Below are 18,021 nucleotides of genomic sequence, written 5' to 3'. Positions count from 1 at the left end.
GGATTGCAATATGGATGACTTGAGATATTTCAGTCTTAGGAAATCCACCAGTGTCCTCAAACTGGAGGCTGAAACGTCCCAGAGCAAAGGACTCCCTGTTCTTCTTTATAGCTCCATCATGATATGAAAATTGCCCTATTTGAGTGGGGCGGTTCACACTTTGGGGCTTCTTCCCTTTAGATGTCCTGCAGGAGCGTTTTCAATGTGTGGATGATTACCTTCTTGCTTTATGATTCTAATTTGTCTTCCTTTTATTTAAAAAGTGGCAGATTAAGAGTAAAATATAAAATAATGGCATTTAGTGGGTGCTTGATTTTCCCACTGGCAATGTTATAAATATGGCCAAGCGTTTCCCTTTCAGATATGGAACAAGAAGTCATCTAGTGAGATTCTGAAGCATAAATTTAGGGCTATTTGCAAGGCACAAACAATATTCAAGCAGATTGATGCCTGGAATGTGTAACTTATACTGAACGGTTCATGTAAAACAGCCCAGAAATGGATGTTGGATTTATGGGTTTGGGCCGTTGCCAGATGTGGCAAGCTTGCTTGGCCTATGACACAAAGCAATGAGCTATAGAACATTCTCCTATCTGTACCCAAAGGGCACCTGTACCAAATCGAATGGAAAATGTTTCCCCATTCCTTATTTATACCTCACTTCATTCCAAAGACTGGAAGAACGGTAAGTAGTTTGTGCCTGGGGACAATAAAAGAGTGGAGACAGACCCCACGAGACTGCACAGCAGCCTGGATGCACAATTCAATGTCCTACTTCCCAGGAGGACAAATATGAATTGATGTCTTTTAGCATATGAATTGTCCTGTATTCCTATTTCAAATATAAATTAATTTGAAATATTTAAATATGCACCTATAATTAAAATATTTGTTTTAATTAGTACTAACATTGGTGCTTCATTTTTAAGTATTAATTAAAATATTTAAATATGCAACTTGCCTCCTGTATGCTAGATATATTGCGCCTGCAACAATACTCCAGATTCACAGTTTGGCTGATGACGATTGGGCATATGGAGCTAACTTACTAAAGATCAGTTTGGACTATTTCTTATTCGCCTCTAATCCCAGTCAAATTGGTTTGCATTTCAATACATCAGCCATTTTTCAAGGTAGTCACGGGTTCTGCCCCTCAGGTTACCACCCCTTTTTGTTTGAATTTCACAGAACTTGTCTAAATCAAAATAATCTCAATGTAGAATAACCCCAAACTGAAGGATATTAGAATTCTCCATCCCTCCCTCAGCTCCCTATTTTCCTTGACATTTTCCCAAATGTCAAGAGTTCTTTCTATTGAGATTCTTCTAAGTTTTTCTCATTTTCTTTGCCTGCCGTGAAGGTATTTATTTTGCATGTATAACAATGCACCCATTTCCAATTTAAAAGGATTTAAATGGCAAACACAGGTTTCAAACCCATAAACAACAAAAGAGAGAATTTTTTGCTCTCCAAACTCACCTGGACCACAAATCTCAACATTTAGAGAAGAGGGTGCTGGTCTGTTGGTCACAGTAACTGATAAATCCACAACCTGAAATCTACTGATTCATCCAGTAGATTAATCTACTGAACATTACAAAGTGCCAAGCCAGGAGCCAGGTCTGTGGATGACTCAGGAAGTTCAAAGTCTAGGTAGGATAATTCTAATAAATAAAATGCAACCCATAATACTTGCTATGGTCTGGATGTTTGTGTCCCCCAAAATTCACATGCTGAAATCCTAACACCCAAAGGTGATGGCATTAGGAGGTGGGGTCTTTGGGAGGTGATTAAGTCATGAGGGTGGAGCCCTCATGGATGGGATTAGTGTCTTTATAAAAGAGACCCCAGAAGGCTCCTTCACCCCTTCCACCAGGTGAGGATACAGTGGGAAGTCTGCAACCGGAAGAGATCCTTCACCCAAGGATGCTGACACCCTGGTATCAGACGGCCAGCCTCCAGAACCGTGAGCAATAAATTTCTATTGTTTATAAGTCACTCAGTCTGTGGTACTTTGTTACAGCAGCCCAGACAAATCAAGATAATACTTTAACAGCGTGATCTTTACTGCAGTGTTTTATAAAAATATCAATCAAATATAATATATACCTGTGCATATGCATCCCATAAAATCTTTCTTTTCCCCCTCTATGAAGCCCTTTCTGGAAAGTCATTCTAAATTAATGGAAAGCCCCAGGCTTGGGTTCATGATATCATTCAGGTGTTCAAATAGTTCAGAGTGCCCAGTGGACCAAGAACAGAAAGACCCCAAACAAATTGTGAATTCTTTCCACCTATGACAACACCTCTGATAAAGCACTGAGAGCAGAAATTAGAATTTTAAAAAATAATGCAGAGAATGTGTTCATCATAAATTCGAGGCACTTCCCATTACAAAAGCTCATGTTTCCTCTTCATCTTGATCACACTATTCTACTAAACCCCTAATAAAATCAATTGTGAGTCATTTATTCAATTTTTCTCTCTAAAAAAAAATACATCTTGCATTCTGTCACTCTTAGAATTCAAAAGAGAAAAACGGTGAGACTTAATCCCACAGCATTCGTTAATGAAATGCAGGATGGGGGAAATCAATCTTATAATAATCCATTACCATCACCAGCCCAGCAAACACATTTTCTTGCTTCACTGTGGCCTCTTCCCACTTAGGAAATGTTGAAACTCGAACCCAAGTTGCAATTGGTGTCTTTCTAGACCTATTGTTCCCAATTAGAGTAGAGAGAGCATCTATCAATGTGTGATCCTGCAAAACCATATGGATTTTGCTGGATCTTCCTATATCTCCTCTCAGGCATATCCCCAAATGAGGTTAAAATTACATAAGGAATTGCATTTTCATTTGACCTTCTCTTGCTAAGCCTTTGGGGCCAGTTGCAAAATCTACACTGTGCACAGTTACCCTCAGAATCCGTGCTTAACTGGTCTAAATTATACTGTTCCTTGCAAACCTATTACTCACCCGTCAGCATCTGTTTCAGTTCACTATTACATCATAGGAAGCACACAACTATACTAATTTTCATTTTAGGCCTGTTTCATCTTACTATTTCTCTCACCAAAGGGTTACCCTGAGAGCTGAGTAGATGAGCCCTAAACCCGTGTCATATGTGATTTTTAAACCAATGGCTACTTCCGGGAAAAAAAACAAGTCTTTTCCATCCCCCGCCCCCCAATATAAGTGGGCATAGCTTTCCCTTGCAATCTCTGTCCAGAGCAACACTGTTCACTGCTTTCTTCTTGCTTTAGAGATTTAATGTATCAGGCAAGTAGCTTCTGATTCTGTGCTAAGGATACACATGTGGGTCTAAAGATTTGACCCACAAAATTCCTCGGTGTGTTCAAACCATGCCTTGACAGGTGTGGTTCTTTTGTCGTGGCCAATGTCTGGATGCGAGAAAGGCCCAGAAACCTGGCACCAAATTGCAACATCCCATCCAAGCCGATGCAAGAAAAGAGACTGTGGACAGCAACAGGGAAGCGTCAGGAGAGCACTTTCCCAAAGGAGTCTCAAGTCTAATTCACAGCTGTCAACGGATGCATTATGCAACCGGGAACTCCCCCATCCTCTCACAAACAGGGCGATGGTGTGTGTCATTTTTTAAATCAACTCTCCAAATGTGTGCCTTTATGCATTAATATCTTGCTCCTGGCTCTCCTAAATAAGTTCTTTTAAAAAGCAACTTAAAAACAGACACCTGAATGAGAAGATGGAACTGATTGTCATTGTTGGTGGAACTTCTTTTCAAATGGTATTATTAGGTCACTAAAAAAAAGGAGCCTTTCTCTTTCTTGGGCAGGGAAGAGATGAGAATACATTTTGTAAACTTCAGCCTTGGTGTTTAGGATTTTTGATCCAGTGAACGTACCGAAGCCTGTATCCTGATCCCGGCTAAATTGTCTTCCAGCTCATTTCGTAGATTGTTCCAGGCGCATCTGACACACTTTAATACTGAAATGCCAATTAGACACCCCTGCAAACCACCTCCACTCTCTCACGTTACCCTAAATTTGGACTTTACTTTCCTTGCTATACTTGAGCTGCTCTTTTCCATCACATGCCATTTACCCCTAAAAAGCGTTGTCAAAGGGGAAAAAGATGTGTGGTCGTAAAGTCACCCAGTTTAAAACCAGCTCCAGGCTCAGTCCCCCCACCAAAGGCTGCAAGAACTCAAAGAGAGAGCTCACCCCAGGGAGCCTGTGGCCCTTTCGGGACCTCTCCTCCCAGCCCAGCTGTGAGCTAGGGAATTTCTGCAGCCGGCACTATACCCTGACAGCTGGAGCCGCAACTCTGTGCCCGTCAGACCCAAATAAATCCTGAGGTCAGGGGAAAGTCTGACAAAATCCATTGCTTTGGCCCTCTGGGGTAAGTAAATGATCATCTGAAATCCACCCCCGCCTGAGAATTATTAAAATTAGAAGCCACAAGGAAGTCATCCAACTAAGGAAAAGCTTAGGGGGAAGCGGGGAGAGATCCCGTCCTCTACCCGGAAAAGGAGCTTCTGTTCAACTTTATTAAATGTTTTCAGCAGATTTAAGTTTGAGTCAAGGGACAAATTCCCGCCCTCCGAGGGGCACGCTCCCAGAAACTTGGAGATGAGCTGCAGACCTGGTCACGGGGGCTGCACGTGACGTGGGGGGGGGGTATGGGTGCAGGAGGGAGAAAGGCGGAGAGAGCTGGAAGGGAAGCAAAGGGGGGCAAAGGTGTGAGATGTTCATGTTGTGGGATTTTATCAACATTTAAGGAAGAGGGCAGAGTTCTTGGAAGAGCCCGCAAAGGCCTCTGACGGAATGCTGGGGGGCGGGGCCGCGGCTGCAGAGCTGCCCTAATTACATGTTCAGCAGAAACGAGGTTGTGATCCTCATGATGGGTGAGCTCTGGGAAGTTTGCTGTCTCCCTGGGGACCCACAGTTAAGTGACACTGCCAAGCTGAGGCATTCTCGAAAGCTCATGAGTGTGGCATGGGACAAGGAGCCTCTGCTGAAGATGGGTGACAGCCAGAGGGGAGAGCCAACGGGGGGATCCCCACTCCCGAAGAGTCCCCTTTAGCTAACTTGATCGAAGAGGGGGAGCCCCCTGGGCTACACAGGCTTCTAAGCCCTTCTTCTATCTGAAACTATTAAGTTGTATAAAAAAAACCCCACCCCACACGGCCATCCCTTCTACTTGCAAGTATGATGAGCCGATGCAAACAGAGAATATACTGAAATCTCTGTCCAGTCTACAGAAAGCCCCTCACCTGAGCGTTCAGGAAAAGAAGGCCTGGCTCTCATTGCCCTGTCTCTGTTTCAGAGCCCCAGCTTCCTGGCCTCAGCTCCCCACTCTCCACCTCTTGCGCTTTCTCTGGCACGCATTGTTCATACGGATCAGAAAATTCCATACGCAATTTGGACATCAAGACCCACCCAAGTCCTGGATCTGCCCTTCACTAGCTGGTGGCTTTGAGCCAGCTGACCTTGAACTTCTCTGAACCTCAGTTTCCTCATCCATCAATTGGGAATCATCATAGCACCTACTTCACAGGCTTGTGGGGAAGTTCAAATAAGGTTACTGGATGCCCTGCTTGGTACTGGGGACACTGGGCAAACAGGAGCTGCTGTGGTAGAAGGTTTGCTGCTGCTGGAAGGTTTCTGCCTCCCCATCCTCCATCCACGCTCGCACTCTTTCTTGCCCAATCCCTTGGCTCCAGCCCAAACCCTGTTCCTAAATTTTATAAAGCTTTGCCTGCTCCGTCTTCATGTCATGTTTATATCAAAAGTCACCCATCAGAGAGATGAAAGCAGGGAAGAGGCATTTTATTTCTGAAGTTGTTAATTTTACTGTAGATTTCAAAAAAAAAAGGATCACCCATCTGTCAAAAAAAAAGGCAAAATAAAAGATTTTTTTAAATAATGATTTAAGTGCCGGCCAAAACGATATGAAAGTGGATTTGTCTCAGCTACCAAGTGGAATTAGAAGGTGTTGGTGTACAACCCCAAAACTGCATTTTTGAAAAGAAAGACAGAGAATAGGATCTTTTAAAAAATACAATGAGCTATCAGTTTGCCCCAACAAACTCTTCTGGATAAACAGATACAGAGCAGTGACTTTCAATTGAAGATTGGAGCCAGAGTTTCTCCCGTCTTAGACCCGCACGCCCATACGCGCAGATTTTTTGTGGTTCATACAATTTGCATTTCTCTACTGGTTTTACTCTGATTAACTGCAGATGTAGTTTGTACAGGCAATGCTTCCACATGGCCGTGCAATGCAATCCTTCCCTCACTTCTCTTCTGAGGCTGACTTTCGCCAGCTGGCCTGCCTGCTCACATTCTGACAGGTACCCACCAAGGAAAACACGTGAAGACACACACGCTGCAAGAGTGCAAATCTTCGCAAGGGACTAAAACCACTCAGCTTTCTCTCCTGAGGTCTAGACCCCAAAGCACTTTCCAAAGTCACAATTAAATCACAAGCAAAACAATGAATCCCTTTCTCTACCTAAGGTGAATTTTTAAAAGTTGCAAACTTAACCAATGTCTGCACTTGCCATGCAAACCCACATATGAACAGAGTCAGTCTCCCAAGCAAATGGGTCCAGGGTCGAAGTGTTCTACATTTTCTGAGCCTAACTGAGCCCCTTCTCACCCCCAGGTTTCCCTCCAGGAGTCAAAGCCCCACTCACCTCACTCATGATGCTGTAACAGCAGCTCCGATATCTCTACCAGCCACACAGAGAGCACTGCTCAGGGGTCGCAGCTCTCCGGTCCTGGCTTTTCTCTTAAAAAGGGCTGCCCAGTGGCATCATGCCTCCCGTGAACCAATGAGATTCATTCACCTGTCTGAACGCCTGGCAGATATCTGAGGGCTCCCAGGGCCACCTAGTGGAGCAAAGGAGGAAGGCGGGCTCGGTCACATCTCCAAGTCCTTCCAGGGAGGGAAGGAAACCACAGATGACAAAATAGTCAAAGTCAGAGGCACACGGATCATCACAGGTTTGCCATTGATCATAATTTCAAGGGGTACAGGATTTAGACATGTGGAAAATGCACTTTCAATGTCGGTGGACAGAAGGGATTTTTTTTTCAAAGGAAGACCAGTTCTGAAAATGCCGGTGCCGGCCGTTCCACACCCCTCCTGGTTTTCTCAGGAGCTGCCATTTCCTCATCCTCTGTAGCACAGTCTCAGCCTTCAGAGTTGAACATTCCCCACTCCTCCTCCAGCCCCAAACCTGCCAGCCTGCTTGCAACCCAGAAACTCATCCCCTGGTGGGGTCATGGACTTGGAGAGTCACGCTGGGACTTCAGAGGAGAGCAGCTCCCCCAGCTTTGCCTATGGGTGTCATAGCGTCACAAGAAGCAGGAGGAAAATGACTTTGACCCTGGAATCTGCCCGTCCAACCTGGCTGTGAAGATCCTTTTGCCCAGGTCTGGACTCCTAAGACCCTGAAAAGCATCCGAGTGGGCCCTTGATTTTCACAAGGCAGACGTCACAGATGAGAATGTGGCTGATGCACAGAACTGAGATGCGTGTGACTGCCTGTCCCCTTGGTCCTTCCTGCAGCTTGCCGGCTTCAACTGGGCCCAGATTCAAGCACAGGAGCCTCAGAGTGGTAACAACGATGCCTTCTCATGGCAGATCCTGCGAAGGATAACAGTAACTTCTCACGTGCCGAGGACCTACCGGAAATACAAACATACCCAAGTGGTGACTATGGAATAGCTCATGTAGATAAATAAATGAGGACCTGGGTACAGCTATATGATCCTCAGATGCCCCACGGGCCTCACCTTTCACCCAGAACACAGACATTCAATCAGCAGCTGCTCTTGGAATCAATGCTAGTCACAGCCCTGTCTCTGACTCTCCTGCATTGGCTTCCATCACCTCCATCACCTCAGCAGCATCTCCCTTCAACTTCCTCCTCCACGGCTCCTTCCTCCCTCACTTCATGCCCCAGGGGGTTTTCAGGCCACCTCCATGCCCTCCTTGTCCAGGCTTTCTGTTCCCAGTGGGCACCCCCAGCTCTGTACCCCAACAATCATGGCAAATCTTAATTCTCTCCCCATTCCCTGTACTTTCCTGATTGTCCTTACTGCCTGGGAATGGCCCACGGTGACTGCTCCGGGGTGGAGTTCCACCATCTCTGCCTCGCAGCCACCCTGGGACGCAGATGCCCTGGTGGGACCTGGGAATATTTGGGTGACCTACTGTTTGAAACCTGACCTGTTGGATCCACAGAAGCTACTTCCTGAGTTTGGAGGAGGAAGTAAGAAGTGGTGACCGCAGGGCAGGTGCAAGATTTAAGGAGGCACTCACTCTCAGGTCCATGCACATGCTGACGCTGCACTTGCTCAAACCCGAGAATCAGCGCCTCCTTAAATTGTGTGCCCTGGGTGCCGGAATTGTGCCAGCCTGGTCCTGGCCCTGCTGGCAGCTCCCCAGTTCCCAGGAGGGGGCTGATGAGCTTCATACCAAAGAATAAAAGCACAGTGAAAGGAGAGAACAGAACCCCTCTGGACCCCATCAAAGAAGAGGCTTGAACGTGGTTCTTTGGGGAGTGTTCGAACCAGAATGTACATTTCAAGATAGAACCAGAACAGATAAATACAATCAACAGCACGAGCACCGGATGGAAACTTCAAAACCTGTGAGCACAGGCTGCCCGAGGAGGCTGAGGCAGAAGCGCTGGGTCCGAGCCCTCATCTGTGCCCTGTGAGCACACGTGAGCAGGATCACGAAGCAGCAAGAAACACGAGTCCCCTATGGCTTGTGGGAACCCATCTTCTTAATTTATAGCCACTTTAGGTAGGAATTGTGTCTGTAGAAAGGCCCCTTTCAATGGGAAGATTGGTACATTCATTATAATAAATCCTATTTCACAGAGCAACAGAAATGGACTTAATATATAAATTATGCATACATGCACATATCCTAACCACACAAATCATTTGCAAGCTATCAAAGCATCTGCCTGCTGGCACATCCTGACAGCGTGCTCCTTAAATTCTCACCCTCCTTCCTCCCGCCCCCTGTTCCCAATTTCACACGTGGGAGAGCCCAGGTGGGATGCTTTTAGGACTCCCCAGTGGGTTAGAAAGTGGAGTTGGGAAGAGGAAGGTCAAGGTGGAGAAATGGGACTGCAGTGCTACCCGCAGATGCACCACAGACCAGAGGAGGGAGAGCAGGGCGCCATCCTGCCCTTGAGAAGCAGAACCACACCCTCCGAAGGGGAGCCTGTGTGGCTGGGAATTCTGAGCACCCGGTGGCTGGAGGGAGCGGGGGAGCTCTCCCAGCGGCAACCTTGGCGGCGTCCCATGGTTTTGCAAGCTGTGCTAGGGCAGAGGGCACAAGAGAAGGGACACCAAGAACCAGCCTGTGCTCTGCTGCCCTGGCTCTGGTGCAGACACGGATTTTCTCCTCCCACAGACACACGTATAGAATTGCAACAGCTTGAGATTTAGGGATCAGCAAGTACACTTTAGCGGGGGTTCCCAAGGGGAGGGACCAGGATTGGTGGTGTACAGAGTGTGGGCTGTGGCTTTACTGAGTAGAGCGTGCAATTGATTGGGACAAACTGGGGGGGGGGGTATAAAGGTTATGGATGGATGATGATATAGGCTGAATTGTGTCCCCCAGAAAATTCATGTATCAAGGTTCTAACCCATCGTAACTCCAAATGTGACTGTATTTGGAGATAGGGTCTTAAAAGAGGTAATTATGGTAAAATGAGGCCATATGGATAGTCCCAAGTCCAATAGGACTGGTGTCTTATAAGAAGAGGAAATTTGGACACAGTCCCATTACAGAGGGAAGATGTGGAGACACAGAGAGAAGATGGCCTACAAGACAAGGAGAAAGGCCTCAGGAGAAACCAACCCTGCCAACACCTTGATATTGGACTTCCAACCCCCAGAACTGAGAGAAAGTAACTTTCTATTGGTTAAGCCTCCCATCCTGCAGTGCTTTGTTATGGTGACTCAAGCAAACATATAGAAAACCTAGCAAGCACTTGGAGAGGACGTTTGGGGAAAGGCTAGAAGGACCTTAAAGGGGATTTCATCAGTGTTTGCCATGTCCCCCACAGTTTAACACTATTCATTTCCCAGGGCATCTTTAGTAAAGCAGTTATCTCTTGTTAATAAGTTGTGAGGTTGTGTCTGTTTTAGAAAACACAAGGCAGAGACAGCTTCAAGATGGCCGAAGAGTAAGATATGGAGATCACCTTCCTCCCCACAGATACACCACAAATACATCTACACGTGGAACAACTCCTACAGAACACCTACTGAATGCTGGCAGAAGACCTCAGACCTCCCAAAAGGCAAGAAACTCCCCACGTACCTGGGTAGGGCAAAAGAAAAAACAGAGACGAAAGAATAGGAATGGGGTCTGCACCAGTGGGAGGGAGCTGTGAAGGATGAAAGGTTTCCACACACTAGGAGCCCCTTCGCAGGCAGAGACTGCGGGTGGCTGATGGGGGGAGCTTCGGGGCCGCGGAGGAGAGCGCAGCCACAGGGGTGTGGAGGGCAAAGCAGAGAGATTCCCGCACAGAGGATCGGTGCCGACCGGCACTCACCAGCCCGAGAGGCTTGTCTGCTCACCCGCTGGGGTGGGCGGGGCTGGGAGCTGAGGCTCGGGCTTCGGTTGGATCCCAGGGAGAGGACTGGGTTTGCTGTGTGAACACAGTCTGAAGGGGGCTAGTACGCCATGGCTAGCCAGGAGGGAGTCCGGGAAAAAGTCTGGAGCTGCCTAAGAGGCAAGAGACCATTGTTTCGGGGTGCGCGAGGACAGGGGATTCAGAGCACTGCCTAAATGAGCTTCAGACATGGGCACGAGCTGTGGCTATCAGCATGGACCCCAGAGACGGGCATGAGATGCTAAGGCTGCTGCCGCCGCCAGCAAGAAGCCTGTGTGCGAGCACAGGTCACTATCCACACCTCCCCTACTGGAGCCTGTGCAGCCCGCCACTGCCAGGGTCCGGGGATCCAGGGACAACTTCCCCGGGAGAACACACGGCATGCCTCAGGCTGGTGTAACATCGTGCTGGCCTCTGCCGCCGCAGGCTCGCCCCGCACTCCGTATCCCTCCCTACCCCCGGCCTGAGTGAGTCAGAGCCCCCGAATCAGCTGCTCCGTTAACCCCATCCTGTCTGGGCGTGAACAGACACCCTCAGGCGACCTACATGCAGAGGCGGGGCCAAATCCAAAGCTGAACCCCGGGAGCTGTGCGAACAGAGAAGGGAAATCTCTCCCAGCAGCCTCAGGAGCAGCGAATTAAATCTCCACAAGCAACTTGATGTACCCTGCATCTGTGGAATACCTGAATAGATAACAAATCATCCCAAATTGAGGAGGTGGACTTTGGGAGCAACGATATATAATTTTTTCCCCTTTTCCCCTTTTTGTGAATTTGTATGTGTATGCTTCTGTGTGTGATTTTGTCTGTATAGCTTTGCTTCTACCATTTGTCCTAGGGTTCTGTCTGTCCAGTTTTTTTGGTGTTTGTTTGTTTTTTTAGTATAGTTTGTAGTGCTTGTTATCATTGGTGGATTTGTTTTTTGGTTTGGTGGCTCTCTTGTTTCTTTTTTTTTTTTTTTTTACTATTTAAAAAATTTTTTTAATAATTACTTTTTATTTTTTATTTTAATAACTTTATTTTATTTTACTTTATTTTATTTTATTTTATGTTGTCTTCTTTCTTTCCTTCTTTTTTTTCTCCCTTTTATTCTGAGCCATGTGGATGACAGGCTCTGGGTGCTCCAGCCAGGCATCACAGGTGTGCCTCTGAGGTGGGAGAGCCAAGTTAAGGACACAGGCCCACACGAGACCTCCCAGCTCCAAGTAATAACAAACAGCAAATATTTCCCAGAGATCTCCATCTCAACACCAAGACCCAGCTCCACTCAACGACCAGCAAGCTACAGTGCAGGACACCCTATGCCAAACAACTAGCAAGACAGGACACAACCCCACCCATTAGCAGAGAGGCTGCCTAAAATAATAATAAGGCCACAGACACCCCAAAACACACCACCAGACATGGACCTGTCCACCAGACAGAAAAGATACAGCCTCATCCACCAGAAAACAGGCACTAGTCCCCTCCACCAGGAAGCCTACACAACACACTCAACCAACCTTAGACACTGGGGACAGACACCAAAAACAACAGGAACTACAAACTTGCAGCCTGCGAAAAGGAGACCCCAAACACAGTAAGTTAAGCAAAATTAGAAGACAGAGAAACACACAGCAGATGAAGGAGCAATGCAAAAACCCACCAGACCTACCAAATGAAGAGGAAATAGGCAGTCTAACTGAAAAAGAATTCAGAATAAGGATAGTAAAGATGATCCAAAATCTTGGAAACAGAATGGAGCAAACACAAGAAACGTTTAACAAGGACCTAGAAGAACTAAAGAGCAAACAAACAGTGATGAACAACACAATGAATGAAAATAAAAATTCCCTAGAAAGAATCAATAGCAGAATAACTGAGGCAGAAGAATGGATAAGTGACATGGAAGATAAAATAGTGGAAATAACTACTGCAGAGCAGAATAAAGAAAAAAGAATGAAAAGGATTGAGCACAGTCTCAGAGAATTCTGGGACAACATTTAACGTACCAACATTCGAATTATAGGTTTCCCAGAAGAAGAAGAGAAAAAGAAAGGGACTGAGAAAATATTTGAAGAGATTAGAGTTGAAAACTTCCCTAATATGGGAAAGGAAATAGTTAATCAAGTCCAGGAAGCACACAGAGTCCCATACAGGATAAATCCAAGGAGAAACAAGCCAAGACACATATTCATCAAAATATCAAAAATTAAATACAATGGATAAATATTAAAAGCAGCAAGGGAAAAACAACAAATAACACACAAGGGAATCCCCATAAGGTTAACAGCTGATCTTTCATCAGAAACTCTGCAAGCCAGAACGGAGAGTCAAGACATACTTAAAGTGATGAAAGGGAAAAACCTACTACCAAGATTACTCTACCCAGCAAGGATCTCATTCGGAATTGATGGAGAAATTAAAATCTTTACAGACAAGCAAAAGCTAAGAGAATTCAGCACCACCAAACTAGCTTTACAACAAATGCTACAGGAACTTCTCTAGGCAGGAAACACAAGAGAAGGAAAAGACCTACAATAACAAACCAAAACAATTAACAAAATGGGAATAAGAACATACATATCGATAATTACCTTAAATGTAAATGGATTAAATCCTCCAACCAAAGGACAGACTGGCTGAATGGATACAAAAACAAGACCCATATATATCCTGTCTACAAGAGACCCACTTCAGACCTAGGGACACATATAGACTGAAAGTGAAGGAATGGAAAAAGATATTCCATGAAAGTAGAAATCAAAAGAAAGCTGGAGTAGCAATTCTCATATCAGAATAAATAGACTTTAAAACAAAGTCTATTACAAGAGACAAAAAAGGACAATACATAATGATCAAGGGATCAATCCAAGAAGAAGATATAACAATTGTACATATTTATGCACCCAACATAGGAGCACCTCAATACATAAGGCAAATACTAACAGCCATAAAAGGGGAAATCGACAGTAACACTCTTACAGTAGGGGACTTTAACACACCACTTTCACCAATGGACAGACATCGAAATGAAAATAAATAAGGAAACATAAGCTTTAAATGATACATTAAACAAGATGGACTTAATTGATATTTATAAGACATTCCATCCCAAAACAACAGAATACACATTCTTCTCAAGTGCTCATGGAACATTCTCCAGGATAGATCATATCTTGGGTCACAAATCAAGCCTTGGTAAATTTAAGAAAATTGAAATTGTATCAAGTATCTTTTCCAACCACAACACTATGAGACTAGATATCAATTACAGGAAAAGATCTGTAAAAAATACAAACACATGGAGGCTAAACAATACACTACTTAATACCCAAGAGATCACTGAAGAAATCAAAGAGGAAATCAAAATATACCTAGAAAAAAATGACAATGAAAACACAATGACCCAAAACCTATAGGATGCAGAAAAGCAGTTCAAAGGAAGAAGTTTATAGCAATACAATCCTACTTTAAGAAACAAGAAACATCTCAAATAAACAACCTAACATTACACCTAAAGCAATTAGGGAAACAAGAGCCAAAAAACCCCAAAGTTAGCAGAAGGAAAGAAATCACAAAGATCAGGTCAGAAATAAATGAAAAAGAAATGAAGGAAACAATAGCAAAGATCAATAAAACTAAAAGTTGGTACTTTGAGAAGAGAAACAAAATTGATTAGCCAGACTCATCAAGAAAAAAAGGGAGAAGACTCAAATCAATAGAATTAGAAATGGAAAAGGAGAAGTAACAACTGACACTGCAGAAATACAAAGGATCATGAGAGATTACTACAAGCAACTCTATACCAATAAAATGGACAACCTGGAAGAAATGGACAAATTCTTAGAAAAGCACAACTCTCTAAGACTGAACCAGGAAGAAATAGAAAATATGAATAGACCAATCACCAGCACCGAAATTGAAAGTGTGATAAAAATCTTCCAACAAACAGAAGCCCAGGACCAGATGGATTCACAGGCGAATTCTATCAAACATTTAGAGAAGAGCTAACACTTATGCTTCTCAAACTCTTCCAAAATATAGCAGAGGGAGGAACACTCCCAAAGTTATTTACGAGACCACCATCACCCTGATACCAAAACCAGACAAGGATGTCACAAAGAAAGAAAACTACAGGCCAATATCACTGATGAACATAAATGCAAAAATCTTCAACAAAATACTAGCAAACAGAATCCAACAGCACATTAAAAGGATCATCCACCATGATCAAGTGGGGTTTATCCCAGGGATGCAAGGATTCTTCAATATACGTAAATCAATCAATGTGACACACCATATTAAAAAATTGAAGGAGAAAAACCATATGATCTCAATAAATGCAGAGAAAGCTTTGACAAAATTCAACATCCATTTATGATAAAAACCCTCCAGAAAGTAGGCATAGAGGGAACTTTCCTCAACATAATAAAGACCATAAATGACAAACCCACAGGCAACATCATTCTCAGTGGTGAAAAACTGAAAACACTTCCACTAAGATCAGGAACAAGACAAGGTTGCCCACTGTCAGCACTATTATTCAACATAGTTTTGGAAGTATTAACCACAGAATTAGAGAAGAAAAGGAAATAAAAGGAAGCCATATCGGAAAAGAAGAAGTAAAGCTGTCACTGTTTGCCGATGACTTGATACTCTACATAGAGAATCCTAAGGATGCTACCAGAAAACTACTAGAGCTAATCAATGACTTTGGTAAAGTAGCAGGATACAAAATTAATGCATAGAAACCTCTTGCATTCCTATACACTAATGATGAAAAATCTGAAAGTGAAATTAAGAAAACCCTCCCATTTACCATTGCAACAAAAAGAATAAAATATCTAGGAATAAACCTACCTAAGGAGACAAAAGACCTGTATGCAGAAAATTATAAGACACAGATGAAAGAAATTAAAGATGATACAAATAGATGGAGAGATATACCATGTTCTTGGATTGGAAGAATCAACATTGTGAAAATGACTATACTACCCAAAGCAATCTACAGATTCAATGCAATCTCTATCAAACTACCACTGGCATTTTTCACAGAACTAGAACCAAAAATTTCACAATCTGTATGGAAACACAAAAGACACTGAATAGCCAAATCAATCTTGAGCAAGAAAAATGGAGCTGGAGGAATCAGGCTCCCTGCCTTCAGACTATACTACAAAGCTACAGTAATCAAGACAGTATGGTTCTGACAAAAACAGAAATATAGACCAATGGAACAGGATAAAAAGTCCAGAGATAAACCCACGCACATATGATCACCTTATCTTTGATAAAGGAGGCAAGAATATACAGTGGGGAACAAACAACCTCTTCAATAAGTGGTGCTGGGAAAACTAGACAGCTACATGTAAAAGAATGAAATTAGAACACTCTCTAACACCATACATAAAAATAAACTGAAAGTGGATTAAAGACCTAAATGTAAGGCCAGACACTATCAAACTCTTAGAAGTAAACATAAGCAGAACACTCTAAGACATAAATCACAGCAAGATCCTTTTTGACCCACCTCCTAGAGAAATGGAAATAAAAACAAAAATAAACAAATGGGACCTAATGAAACTTAAAAGCTTTTGCACGGCAAAGGAAACTATAAACAAGATGAAAAGACAACCCTCAGAATGGGAGAAAATATTTGCAAATGAAGCAACTGACAAAGGATTAATCTCCAAAATTTACAAGCAGCTCATGCAGCTCAATAACTAAAAAACAAACAACCCAATCCAAAAATGGGCAGAAGACCTAAATAGACATTTCTCCAAAGAAGATATACAGATTGCCAACAAACACATGAAAGAATGCTCAACATCATTAATCATTAGAGAAATGCAAGTCAAAACTACAATGAGATATCATCTCACACCGGTCAGAATGGCCATCATCAAACAATCTACAAACAATAAATGCTGGAGAGGGTATGGAGAAAAGGGAACCCTCTTGCACTGTTGGTGGGAATGTAAATTGATACAGTCACTATGGAGAACAGTATGGAGGTTCTTTAAAAAGCTACAAATAGAACTCCCATATGACCCAGCAATCCCACTACTGGGCATATACCCTGAGAAAACCATAATTCAAAAAGATTCATGTACAAAAATTTTCATTGCAGCTGTACTTACAATAGCCAGGACATGGAAGCAACCAAATTGTCTATCAACAGATGAATGGATAAAGAAGATGTGGCACATATATACAATGGAATATTACTGAGCCATAAAAGAAGTGAAATTGAGTTATTTGTAGTGAGGTAGATGGACCTAGGGTCTGTCATACAGAGTGAAGTAAGTCAGAAAGAGAAAAACAAATACTGTATGCTAACACATATATATGGAATCTAAAAAAATTTTTTTTTTTAAATGGATCATGAAGAACCTAAGATCAAGACGGGAATAAAGACACAGACCTACTAGAGAATGGACTTGAGGATACGAGGAGGGGGAAGCGTAAGCTGTGACAAAGTGAGAGAGTGGCATGGACATATATACACTACCAAACCTAAAATAGATAGCTACTGGGAAGCAGCCGCATAGCACAGGGAGATCAGCTCCGTGCTTTGTGACCACCTAGAGGGGTGGAATAGGGAGGGTGGGAGGGAGGGTGACGCAAGAGGGAAGAGATATGGGAACATATGTTTATGCGTAACTGATTTACTTTTTTACAAAGCAGAAACTAACACACCATTGTAAAGCAGTTAAACTCCAATAAAGATGTTAAAAAAAAAAAGAAAACACAAGGCAATGCTGAGTGTGGCCACAGAGGGAGAAGCAAGCTGCCCGTGGGAAATCAGTGCCCACGGGTGACACAGGACGCATCTGCGTGTGCACCCCACACATCTCCACGATGCTCGCGGCCAGTTCCACGGGCACCCTGACACAGAGTGCTCCTCTCTCACGTGCCCAGGTGGGCTCTTGGACCACAAATCTCAGCCAGCCCCATCCATGCACTTGGGGCACTGGTGCACCAACCAGCCATGAGACCACGGATGGCAAAGGTCCTCCTCTTGGACTCCCCAAGGACAAGGGTAATAAACAATAAACCTTGCCATGTCGTTCTGATAAGCAGTCATGTTTGAGAATCACTGCTTGAAGCAGTGATAGGACACACACACACACACACACACACACACACACACACACACACACACACACATCACTTACTCACTCCTTCCAAACTTCCCAGGCTCCGTCTTGCCACCTACCCCCACTCCCCTTACCTCCTGTTAGGATGTGCACAGACATTGCTGACTCTTACATGGACCAGTCTTATTTAAACAGCTTTAACACAACCCTATCCTATGACCCTCGTCAGATCAGCCAAACACCATATTACATGATAGATGAAGCCAGGAACCAGAAGCTTAGAACTTTAATCCTTGACAGGAG

The 18,021-nt window shown here is 43.9% G+C and overlaps 1 protein-coding gene across 1 annotated transcript in view; it reads right to left on the bottom strand.

The window, feature by feature from the left end:
- PCP4 (Purkinje cell protein 4) overlaps positions 1-6,831 on the bottom strand; it is a 56,020-nt gene extending 49,189 nt beyond the window's left edge. Inside the window, exon 1 of the mRNA XM_033418336.2 lies at positions 6,684-6,831. Within this exon, the coding sequence (XP_033274227.1) occupies positions 6,684-6,692 (9 nt within the window). The 5' untranslated portion in view covers positions 6,693-6,831. The remainder of the gene's footprint in view (positions 1-6,683) is intronic.
- Between the last annotated feature and the right edge of the window lie 11,190 nt (positions 6,832-18,021).

This window comes from Orcinus orca, chromosome 5 (assembly GCF_937001465.1).
Source record: "Orcinus orca chromosome 5, mOrcOrc1.1, whole genome shotgun sequence".
NCBI lineage: Eukaryota > Metazoa > Chordata > Mammalia > Artiodactyla > Delphinidae > Orcinus > Orcinus orca.
Note: the sequence above shows the minus strand (reverse complement) of the source record. Positions and strands in the feature narration are given on the sequence as shown.